Source organism: Periophthalmus magnuspinnatus, chromosome 15 (genome assembly GCF_009829125.3).
Source record: "Periophthalmus magnuspinnatus isolate fPerMag1 chromosome 15, fPerMag1.2.pri, whole genome shotgun sequence".
Taxonomy (NCBI): Eukaryota; Metazoa; Chordata; class Actinopteri; order Gobiiformes; family Gobiidae; genus Periophthalmus; species Periophthalmus magnuspinnatus.
Genome location: NC_047140.1, coordinates 23,400,527 through 23,413,393, shown reverse-complemented (window position 1 = coordinate 23,413,393; position 12,867 = coordinate 23,400,527). Strand labels below are relative to the sequence as shown.

At 41.2% G+C, this 12,867-nt stretch overlaps 1 protein-coding gene across 2 annotated transcripts in view; it reads right to left on the bottom strand.

Moving 5' to 3' along the window:
* macrod2 (mono-ADP ribosylhydrolase 2) overlaps window positions 1-12,867 on the bottom strand; it is a 595,671-nt gene that overhangs the window by 173,222 nt on the left and 409,582 nt on the right. For both annotated transcript variants that reach the window (XM_033979597.2, XM_055227511.1), the window contains exon 7: window positions 12,765-12,795. In XM_033979597.2, coding sequence (XP_033835488.1) covers window positions 12,765-12,795 — 31 coding nt within the window. The remainder of the gene's footprint in view (window positions 1-12,764; window positions 12,796-12,867) is intronic.

Here is a 12,867-nt window from a genome sequence, read left to right as displayed (position 1 = left end):
CAGCTGGCATGAGGAGGTCTACGGGTGATGGTGGGCCCTCGGGCGGGACGGGTGCTGCTCGCCTGGCGCCCCCCCCCCCCCTCCTCTCTCCTCTGTGGGTGCACGCTGGGAATATGGGCGCCTGGTGCAGATTTGTCTTAGTGAGGCGCTCTGATGGGATGTGTGCTCGCGGAGCTGCTGATGAGGACTCAGGTGTGTGGTGTTATTTCTGCTGAAGGCCCCTGTACTTTATCACCAAGCAGAGCGCAGCAGCATCCACCCACCCAACAGGGAGAGGAGGGAGAGAGGGAGAGAGGGATGGAGGAAGTACAGAGAGGAGAGAGAGGGAAAAAGAGTCATAATGAGAAAAGGGGAAAAACAGAAAGAGTGAAAGAGAGAGAGACAGATCGATGACGGTAAGAAGATATAGAGACAAACAGAGAGAAAATGAAACAATGAAGGGGTAGAGAAAGGGAAATAGAGAAAGATGGAACAGGAATTAGAAAAGAAGGGGGATAGTGGGGATTGAAGGATAAAAAGGGAGAGAAAGAGAGAGGAAGAGCGAGGAAGAGAAAGAACGAGTAGAGAGATAGAGAGAGAGAAAGTGAGAATGAAAGAGGGAGAATGAGAAACTGAAATAATGAAGGGGTAATGAAAGGGAGGTATAGAAAGAGAGAGAGGAAGAATTAGAAAAGGATGGGGATAGTGGGAATCGAAGGACAAAGAGGGAAAGAAAGAGAGGAAGAGAAAGGAAGAGAAAGAATGGACAAAGAGATAACTAGAAAGACAGAGAGAGAGAAAGTGAGAATGGAAGAGAGAGAATGAGAAACTGAAATAATGAAGGAGATAGAGAAAAGGAGAGGAAGAGTGAGGAAGAGAAAGAATGGGTAGAGACAGAAAGAAAGAGAGAGAGAAAGGGAAAGAGACACAGAATGAGAAAATGAAACAAGGAAGGGGTAAAAGAAGGGAGATAGAGAAAGAGAGCAAGAATTAGAAAAAGATGGGGGTAGTGAGGATTGAAGGACAAAGAGGGAGAGGAAGAGAGAGGAAGAGCGAGGAAGACAAAGAATGAGCAGAGAGACGGAAAGAAAGACTGAGAGAAAGAGAGAAAGAGAGAAAGAGAGAGAGAGGGAAAGTGACAATGAAAGAGAGAGAATGAGAAAATGATACAATGAAGGTGTAAAGAAAAGGAGCCAGAAAAAGAAAGAGCAAGAATTAAAAAAGGATGGGAATAGTGAGGATCGAAGGACAAAGAGGAAGAAGAAGAGCAAGGAAGAGAAAGAATGGGCAAAGAGACAGATAGAAAGACTGAGAGAGAGAGAGAGAGAAAGAGAGAGAAAGTGAGAATCAAAGAGAGCCAGAGGGAGAAAATGAGAGAAATGGTGGAATTGAGATACAGGTAGACAGAGCGAAAGAAAGCGAAAAAGGAGAGAGAAAGAATGAAGGAGAGACATATATAGAGAGAAAGAAAGAGAGGGAAGGTTAGATAGAAAAACAAGAGAGAGCGAGCCAGGATAAAAAGAGAGAATGAGGGAGAGTGAGAGGGTACGAGGTGGAAGCAGGGATCACAGTGTCGAAGGACTTGCAGCACACTTTTGGTAGCCGGTACTTCCGATGTTTGCCAGTGGTTATGCGGTCAATGTACCAAAAAGTTCACCCAGTCTCTGAGAGTTTGCTGCTGCTATTTCTGAGCATGGCCTGTCAGGGAGCAGGTATGATAGAATGCCTCTGCAAAACACTTTCTGCAGTTAGTAACTTCACTCGCTTATTCCCCTTGCCACAGTAAAACATTCATACAATAGAGGCACTTAGGGTTGAAGCATAGACTGTATATATAAATGAACAAAGCTAACCTCCTAGCCGCTGCGTTTCAAATAGGAAGTGAGCATGAGCGCCCTTTCTGCCTCCATCGACTCTGGCTCCAATTCAGTTTCTATTGAAAAACTGTTTCATGTCTCTCCATAACTGCTGCTGTCAGACATCGCTCCAGATTGGCTCTTTGGTTGCTATGATACTCGCAGTCGGACGTCCAAATATGGAGCTCCGAATTCACCTCTATAACTGCTCTAGCCTCGATGAGCTTCATTTGACTGGAGCCGAACGCTACGGGTGGCGTCACACTCACTTAGCCCATGTCTTTATTCTACGGCTTGCAGTTCTGAGGTAAATAGCTCAACCTAATGTCACTATTTTATACTCCAGCTGTTTTAGAAAATGTAATATGTCTTGCAGTGATTTCAAATTGTGGGCTGGTCAATAAAAACTAAAGGTGAGAGAAACTATTCCGCCTTCACATGTCTCATTCATTGGACTCATTTTACGATACAAATTAAACTTAAAATAAAGTTGTTTGAAAAAGACTGTTTAATTTCCCCAAATTACGAAAGGTACATTTTTCATAGCTGCCCCGTGTCAGAGGAGGGAGTTACGCCAAAGGGAAGAGTTCTCTTGAAACAGAATTCACATTTTTTATTCCTATGATCTCGGGCATGTAGGACCGTTGTTAATAAGAAGAAAAAGTGAGCCCTGTCTAATCTCTGATGCAACCAGCAGACACCAGCACAGGCCTCTCTTAAGCTAATGCAAAACACCTTTAAGAACACTAGTGCTCGACCCTGGGTGACTTTAAGGGTTTTGGACTGAACTACAGGGAACAGGCTTTTTGGAGTTCATACACTCCACGATGATGTAAAGCTGTGCAAATGTTTTATTGATGTGAAAAACATTATGGTAAGACTCATTTAACGAGTGAAGATTCTTTTTACATATGAAAACTTTGTTATAATTGATGTAATAGCGATAGCTGCACAATGACTTATGTTTAAATCCGTCTTTTTGTTTCAATTAAAGCTACACTATGAAACTTTCTGGAGGTGCAGAGGTGGAGATGTTACCTGCGTGATTCCATGAAGTCCTAAATAGAAAGTTACAGCCATACTTCAGAACATTCTCCATAGAGTTTTATAACATGTATGATTATATAAAATAAAAACAAACATAATAAAAAAAAAGCTTTATCATGCTTTATTATTATTATTATTATTATTATTTATTTATTTATTTTTATTATTCATTTTTGGCTAAATTTTGCTGGTAGAAGCTGTTTTCATAGGCTCAACATCTGCAGAGTATCACCCAAATAAATATCTGTCATGTACTAAAAAAAAAAATAACAAAAATACAGAAGTACATAATAAAAATTCTCTTTTGTAAGCACATATCCATATCTAGAATTGAACGTGAACTTCTTCAACAAAATGTGCAGGTAAGGTGTTTTTAGTTGGAGAATAACAGCATCACCTGGCAACACAAGGCAAAGTCAACAACACGTCTGTGCCATGATGCATTTCCATTCTTTGTTTACAGATATATGTGCAGACTGCATACTGCCGACCACACCACTTTTGCTTTCCCCGAGTCTGCTCCCATTGTGGACACCTCCCTGTTATTTTTAGCTTTATATTTTAATGTGCTTATTTCCTTGGGACATGTCCATATATTTGTTATTGTTGGTTGAATTTCAAATCTGTAAAAATATTCCGTTAAACTGTAATGTCGAGCCTGTGTTGGGCAGAGGTAGGAACTGTTATTGTTAGTTGCTGGTCAGGTTCCCGTCTCAATACCCAGAGCTGTCTGCCACATCGCAGCCTCCTCTCGCCTGCGGCTATGTATTTGGTATTTGAACATTCACAGCATGTGTTGAAGTCATCCACTGTAAACATATGGGATGTGAACAACAAGCAAAAGAGCAGCAAAATGTCAAAATGTTTTCTTATTCTTAAGGTCTACACCAAATACAGTAATATTGAAACGTTATAGCAGATTTACATTCAGGGCTCAGAAAAGGTTTTGAGAATTGTACATAATAAGCTGAAATTAAAGGGTATACTGCATAGGGATACACGGATATCGATACTGGGATCAAATATCAGTGCTGATACTGAAAAATGAGCAGGATCGGGTATCGCTTCAATGATATCAATTGAGCCAATATCAAAATAAGACTATTTACAGGCTGATTTTGGATTAAAACATCGCAACATGTTTTAACTATTATTCATACAAAGCTCTTTCGTAGTAATTTGAAGCAAAACACAATCAGATCTTTTGTTTGATAAGTGATTTGAAGGAAATAAAGTTAAACAAAACTGGAAAATATGAATGGAAAAAATAAATAATGGGGGCAGTAGGGCTATCCTGAAGGAGGTCTGAACAGAAGGAGAAACCCATTAGGAGCTCCACAGCTGAGGGTTACTCTGTGGAGGGCACCAGTGCTGTGTGTCGATCTGGAAAAAGGAGGATAGGAGGAGGGGAGGAGGAGGTGAGGGCTCGTCACCCCATCAGAGCCCAGAGGAGGGTTGAGCTGACCCGGGGTGGAGGACACAGCAGCACCCCCGAGGACTCCAGGCTGTGTGGGTGTCAAACAGCCCCGAGACACTGGACACGCCGGGGCTGTGACCATGACCGAGTTTACAGGCCACGAAAGGAGACAGAGCGAAGGGAGAAGGGAGTGTGGAGGGGGAGGTGAGGAGAGGAAGAAAGAGAGGAAGAAAGACAGGAGCAAAGAGGGAGTGAGAAATCAGGCTCTGTGGCTCGCAACGTGACCTTCACTGGAAGCGGTCCACTAAGGTGATGGCACGGTTTTGTCCTAAATGCTAAAATGAACAGCTATTTTAACTGCTTTACTACATGCCAATGGTGCCGGGATATGAATGCACTAATATAGCAGACAATACAGCAGACTAATGATGTCCCATATGTTTCATTCTGCTCCCTTTTATTAATTTATCATTTTCAATTCAAATTTGTCACCAATTCACTGCCCAGTCTGTAAAAATATGCACTTCCCCTCTCTCCTTGGAATAGGATGAAAACAAGTATTTTAGTCAATAGCACAGCGAAATAGAAATTCACATGAGGAAAGAAGGTTTTGAAGCCTCATTTCAATATCATTATAAAAGCGCTTTGACAAAAGGCAAAGACAGAGAGGAGGTTTTTTGGTTTTTTTGTTTTTTTTAACCAATCACAGTCACACAAAAAGGCATGGTCTGATTCAGTCCAAGGATATTAACATTTCAGATTGGGACAAATGTACATGAAATTACAGGGTGTCCATAGTGTGTCTTTGTAATTTTTAAGTTTAAATACAAAGTCAATTGATAAGATATATTAAATTGATTCGTTCTGTTGTACTCAGTGGTTCTAAAAGCTTTAAATCACGTTGCATTTTTGTATGTCATTTGTGTATGTCAGGCATCCTGTTGATTAAAGTGGTGTCCTTTTGAATGAACCCCTAAAAAAATGTCTACTTCTCCAGAAAAAAGAAAAAAAAAACTATGTGGATCGCAGGTTTAGAAACAGAATCAGAAGACTTTTATTGCCATTGTCAGTGAACACAACTTCACAAACCAGGAACTTTCTGATAAAGTGCAACATAAAACACTGAATAATAACATAAAAAAGTAGAACTATAGCTATTATAAATACAAATAAGGGCATGCATAAAGTTAAGTTCAATGTTAAAGATATCGTTTATTGAAGAAACATTACTGAACTAAACAAAAGATAACAGATGCCATTGCAACCATTAATGAGGCTCTGCTACAGCGAACATGGCAAGAAATCGAGCACCATTTCGATGTGATTTGTGCAACTAATGATCCCCATATAGAGGTGCATTAAATGAGGTCAAAAGCTTTGCAAACCACTGAGTACAACAGAACAAGTCTGATTAAGATACTTCATTAATTCCCATTGTAATACATTATTTTTTATTGTAAAGAGACTTTATGGACACTCTGTACACACACTTCAGAAATTAGTCCAGCTGCGTACAGCACAAAACCGTACAACCACAGGGTCGCTATCACAAAAATAAAGTCTAGAAAAAAAGTCAAATATTACTTTTTTACCTCTTAAAATATTCTCTGTAATCTCTGTATTATTCTGCAGGTTTGAAGTATTTCCACATCACACAGACTCAGGCATGTCTTCATTTACTGCTACAACTGTCCTACTTCCTCTAAGCTCCTTCTGCTCCCCACTGATACACCACACTGCTCCGGAGCACCACCAAATATCCTGTCCAGCCTGGCTAAGCTCTCTCCAGAAAACCCAGGATTTTTAAAAAGCAAAGGGTAACTTGCCGCGCTAACAGCATGCTGTAACCGCACCGCGATAGACAGTCGTGGACATATAATCCTAGCAGCATGAAACCTTTGATCTGGACAGGTGCAGGTGAATAGCAGCGTGGACAAACCAGTGGAGCTGTGGGGATTATGGGCATATCTCCCAGTAAGAGGCAAAACTCCTGCGTCAACACTGTCCGATCCATAACAGAGACAGAAGAGGCAAAGGGTCAGCGCTAAACAGCAAGGTAGGGCATCTCATAAGGTCATGGCTGAGTTGCATTTACTACACATTTTTAAATTGTGTAATTGTTTGAGTAGTTTTAAATACAGCATAAAAATGTTTTGTGCAACTTCTCTGGTGAAGGTCAGTTACTTTACCTGTAATGTTCCATAGTAAGTTTCAAGCATTTATTCATGATTTTATTTTTTTTTTGTTACTCAAATATTCTGAGAAAGTGGTTACATAAAAAAATACATTCAACTTGTAACTTGGTCTGGCTGCGTCACCTGCTTATCTTACTTGTGTCTGCTACATAGTTATAGTATATAACACCCGTGGATCAGTATGTTTTAATTTGCACATTTTAAATCGCAATATTCATATAAAATGACTTAATAAAACATCATATTAGTGAGCAGCAGATTTGTTTTTCATTTGTACCAAAAAATACGACTTGATGCTGCTGAATCCTATGCGTATCATCACTTAAGAAAACAAAATTGAGGAATGAAATCACAGTGGGCGTGAAAACAGGGACTGATCGGCAAAATGGCGTCTTGAAAATAAGCGATTAAACTGCTCAAACATGCACGAATCACTCCAAAAACAACTTCGAGAGGATAAATGAGAAGGGAAAACAACTAACGATTTTGCAGAATAGGTCTGCTTTAAGTTGAATTCTTTAAGGACTGAGAACATTATAGACCGTTATAGCTCGCCTCGACTTTTGTTTTTTTAGCCATAAAAATCATGTTAAAGGAAGTATCAGCATGTACTTTTGCCTTTTTTTTCACACAACTACCTCTATTTTACATAGCCATCCTTATTTTTCCTTTGACGCATCCGTGGAGACATTTAGGTAGCAGATAGTGCACCTTTAACACGAATACCGTTTTAAGTAGCCACATCACCCTTTGGCTGTTCTACTCATGTACTGCATTTGGCAACAACACTATTTGTAAAAGTGTGAAACTCGTTGACTTACTGACTTGTGTTATTTATTCATTTTATTGTGTGCACATATAAAGTCATTTAAATGTTAGACTTAACTGTTATTCCAGCAACTAACAGCATCGTGTTTGTTGTGCTGTTTTACATAATGTTGGGCTAAACTTTTTTGACCTCTTGAGCTTAAAATGTTAACAAACTGAAGCTGAATTCCACTGGGCCAACATGTAATCGACTCGTACTTTCAAATATGCTCACTGAGACATGCACGTGTGAATACAATTATATGTTTGACTTTTTTTCAGTGTAACAATATTTTTACAAGTCTACATTTCGAGCATCTTTAGTACACAACGATATGAGCGCTGAGTGCCGTCCAGACGCTCTGATAGGCTGATAAAGTCTGTGTGGGCTGCAGATGTCAGGTAAACAGCAGACTTAATGCACGTCCTTGTTTTGCGTTGTGCGCTCCGAGCCGCTGAGGTTTCAAATCGATCCTGTGATGCGTCTTAAACTGTACCAATCATTACAAGGCTACAGGAGGCGCTCTTTAAATCCTGCTATATCAACTACTCTCTCTCTTAAAATGTTTTTTATAACTCGCTGGACAGGTCTGCTCAATATATCGCCAAATGATTGTTGTTATGGTATCACAATATTAGCTGGCTCAATAATCCAAAGTGCAAGAAAATATAGCGGGTAAGGCTAAGGTCATTCATTTCGCAGAGATTTCTTTACTTGCAGAACTTAAAATGAAAATAGAAGTTATATTCTGTTACAGATCTTCTCGATTTAGTCCCAGTTCAATTTTGGTTCTGACTCGGTTAGGATTGGATTTTAGCTATAAAAAAGTTTTATACTGAAACTTACCACTTCTGAACCACTTCTGTATACATCAGCTATCAGACAGGGAGAGTTTTTCCAATTAAGTCACCAATAACGCAATTAATAATAAAACTGCCTTGAATGTACTGTATATAGTGCCTTTACTTTACATAGTCGCTGGTGCCAAGCTACTTATCTGTCCTAGGGCTGAGGGATAGACGTGGCAGCCAATTTCTCAGCCAACCACACATGCATTACATTCGTGTATAGTGTGTGGTTTGCCTAAAGACACAAGAATTATTAAAAAGATCACTCTACCACCTGAGTCAGTGTCACCACAATGGCCTCTAAGCAACACGAGACTACATTTAATCCATCTTTTTATGCTGCCAGTTAAAGAGAACAACAGCTAGTAGATCTCGACCCATGTTCTTGATCAGTAGTGAGTCGTCTAACAATTCAAATTTAACTGAAATGGAGGTAGCGTAAATCATCTAACTGGCCATGCCCTTCATCGCAATGTCTTCTGCCGTGGTCTAAGCGCCAAAGATCTGTCTGAGTCGTACCAGGTTGAAATATTAACACCCAACTCCAAACTTAAACTGTCTATTTCCTGTGATACTTTCGGTCTTGACTGTACGTTGTGTATGGGAGCAGGGGGGAGTCCATGACCTCTCTAAGTCGAGGTAGTTGGACTCTTGGCTCGGATCCTGACAGACTTCCCGAGTTGTCTCCTCTTTGGTGGGAATAATCCATTTAAACCTGGGTCACTCTGCTGTGATTGATGTGCGAACAACAGCAACACTTAATAACCTCCATCGTGCTGGGCGACCCTGTGCACTGCAATGGGCACCAGTTTGTTTACGGGGGGTACTTCCGATAGTGCTATCCGAGCTCCGGTTCTGCTGTGGCTAATGGACCGGACTGAAGGATTGGACTGTCAGAGCATACTGAGGCCTCATTTTTCTTTGGGAGCGTCTAAGGTAGCCCCCCGCACACCCCGGACAACCCCACCTCCATTTGGGCCATCATCTGTCAAGGCGGACGGACTTTCTTCCAAATACGGAGGCGTGAGAGAGTGTCAATTAGCATTAGCTTCCCTGAAAAATCTGTTTTTCTCAGCACAGAGGCGGAGGATAACTTGTTCCTGATTCCTCTCTGTCACGGCGCTGCAGGTAGGGGATTTGTTTTGTGCTACAGTTTAAGCAGGAAATGGGTCAAGTACATGGGGTATTAATAGAGGTATGACACTGGGATAACAATAAACAACACAGCTAAAGACAGTTACACAGAGGACTTGCATCACATTAGAAGGTACGTCTTCCAAGATTGTGATGACTTATGTGAGTTATAGTCTATGTATTTTCTTGTGCAGTCTACTGCTGACAGGGGAGGTTTATTATAGTGTTTTAGTATAGCTTGTGTTATAAAAACTTCCCCAAGTCCCCGAGGTCCGCTCTCTAGGTCCAGTCCTCCAGGTCCACTCCCCTAGATGCACTCCCTTGATACACTCCCTAGACACTCTAGTACACTACCTAGGTACACTTCCTAGGCACACTCTCCCAGGTCCACTACCCAGATACACTCCCCCAAGTCCACTCCCTCAGGTTCACTACCCAGGTCCACACCCCAAGTTCACTCCCCCAGGTCCACTCCCCTAGGTCCACTCCCCTAGGTCCACTCCCTCAGGTCCACACTCCAGGTTCAGTCCCCCTGGTTCACACCCTAGGTCCACTCCCCCAGGTCCACTCCCCCAGGTCCACTCCCCCAGATCCACACTCCAGGTCCATGCCCATCCACTTCCTAGGTCCACTCCCTCAGGTTCACACCCTCAGGTCCACTTTCCAGGTCCATACCCTAGGTCCACTCCCTCAGGTCACTCCCCAGGTTTACTCCCCAAGGTCCACACCCTAGGTCCACTTCGCAGGTTCTCTCCAGTAAGATACTATCCAAGCTCCATGTAACTTTTCTGGTGGAGGCTCTGTTGTTATTTCAGCAAACATCTTCAGATTTCTGCTGTAAAGGTAAATCAATCATTATGGGTTCGACCCTTAAGTTAATCGAGTTCCATCAAATTCTTTACTTTTTTGTATTCAAAAACAGTGGGTCTTGACATGTGTGCCTTGTGGACTTTCCGAGCTGTAACACACAGCCTTATCTCCTCTGTACTCTCCTTTGTTTTATGCAGCGAAGGGCCAAAAGTGAGAGATCATGACGATGTGCCTCTCACACTAAAAAGCCTTTGTTTATATTGCGGAGATGGCGGCTGACCTTAAAGGTTATCTCAAATGTACAGAAAACGTCAAAATGGCTGACAGGAGAGCAGGCCCTACTCCAGAGGCATGCACGCTGAGAATACCATCACTGTTACTGTACTTCCTTTGAACAGCGCTCCTCTGTGCCCTCGGCTCAGTGGAGATCTCCAGTCCTAATCAGCCCTATTGTTCTGTGCTGAGGCAGTAGTGAGGAGCGCTAAGCTGTTTATTTATTGAAGACTTGTTTAATTTCCCCTCCGCTCCATCTGCCCGGAGCTTTGATGCTGCTGGTGAGCCATGACAAGCTCCCACTGGTAAAAACAGCAATAAGTGTGGCCCAGTCAGCACTGTACATAATGCAGTGACCTCCTCCGGCCCTGCTCTGGCTGCCTCTGTGTCTGGCACTGAAATAATCGCGTCGGCATATTTGGGAGAATGGTCCTGAAAATTATTTAGATAATTTTGACCGTTTCTTTTCGAACATGTTGCTACTTTAAAGGGCTTCACTCTGCTCTATGTTATATGTGTGTGTGTGTTATATGTGTTGTTTCCTCATCACAAACATACCTGAGTTACATGTGTGAATGAAACAAAACATAACTTCAGGTGTGTTTTTGAGGAGGCATCAACATTTTAACAAGGCTTAAAGCTCAGAAGAGTACATTTTTAATAATATAGGACCCAAAGATACATAACTACATATACAAAACTCAAGTAAGGGTCCACTTTTTCCATGGAGATGTCAATGCGTTGCCCGGAATGTTCCACAGTATGACATTAAATGACATGACATTCTCTGTCCTGCATTTATCCAGGTGTTTGCAAATAATTACAGTGGTCCCTTGTTTTTCGCGGGGGTTACATTCTAAAAATAACCCGCAATAGGCGAAATCTGCGAGGTAGTTAGCTTTATTTTTTTTTTGCAATTATTATATATGTTTTAAGGCTGTAAAACCCCTCACCACTCACTTTATACACTTTTCTCAGACAGACATTAACATTTTCTCACGTTTCTCTCTTGTTTAAACACTCTCAAGTTCAAACCTTCATATATTATATACCTCTTCCTCAATGATCGCTTTAAATTTGTTGTTCACGTGCCTCTGCTCCAGCTGTATCCACAGAGGTGTCTTTCTTTGCAGGAAACAAAACGTTCAAGTCCAAAGTGTTTCTGAAATTTGTCGGTGCAGAAAGTTTCATGGACATTGTGGGTTTTGTAGGGGGGAAAACTTGCAAACATACAGCACCTCAGAGTCACACTGCGATCCAACATTTATGTAAATTTGTCTGAACACATTCTGTACTGTACAGGAGACACGGCACGGAGGAGAGTGATGGACAATGGTCTACAGGAAGGTCAAAGGTCAAAGGTCTGAGGAAGGTCAAAGTGACCGAAACCACCGAAAGGTGAACCACAATATAGCGAGGGACAACTGTATTCTGAAAAACATACATCCTTATTTTGATCAAGGTGGCCTCTCCACAAATGTGTCCTGTAACTTGGTCTAGTAGCATCATCTGCTACGTATTAATGAGATACTGTGTAACATTCCAGGGAATGAAATAACATCTGCATGGAGATGAGAAGGTGGAGAAAAGTTACATGGTGGAACATTAAAATGCAAAACCTACAGGCCTGTGTAAAATGCCTTGTTAATATTAGAGATTATAATTTGGCTTCTTACCAGTTTAACACAAAGAGCTTTAGTGATTACTCTGAGCTTCATTTGACTAAAGCCTTGGCAGAAGTAATTGCTCTACTTGGTAATTTGTAGGATTTAGTTCTGAAATCATTCCCTTTTTAAACCTAAATATTTATACTATACTAAAAGCAAGCAATGATTAATTATGTTTTGGAAGTATAGAGGTCTCTTTTCAAAATACTTCACTATGTTTAAGATGCACAAGATCATTTGAAAACAGCAGAGAGAAAGATGGAGAGAGGATGAGGAGGAGGTGTGGAGTTAGCCGAGCAAATCCCAGTGACGAGTACAAAATGTTTCTTTGAAGCAGAAAGTGCATGACTTCCACATAATCATAAAAATACTCCACAGGCAACACAAATAAGGGTTATTGTAAATCTGTGGGCTCGTCTGGTTCGTAGCTTTTCAAATGCAAGTGCATGCATCTGTAATGCAGCCAATACCACAGAGTTTCAGTGTTATACCTCCAAAATCCAGTACAACAAATCCTTTCTCAGTCCATTTTCTATAGAGACACAGATAGCAGAACCTACTTGGTACAAACAGACACTTCTGGGAGTAAAAATACTATTGCTATTGTTATCGTGTAGTTTGTGTTATAATTGTAATAAAAATATATTGTAATAATATAGAACAGGCCTTTGTGTTCACATGTAGTAATGTTGAAACGCACAATGCAGTTAAATGTTGGGAAGTGACTCACCATAGATGCCGGTGGATATACAGGGGAAGGCCTATAAAAGAGAAAAAAACACATTAGGGCAAATTAATATATGAAAAAACAACACCACCATTTTATACAGAAT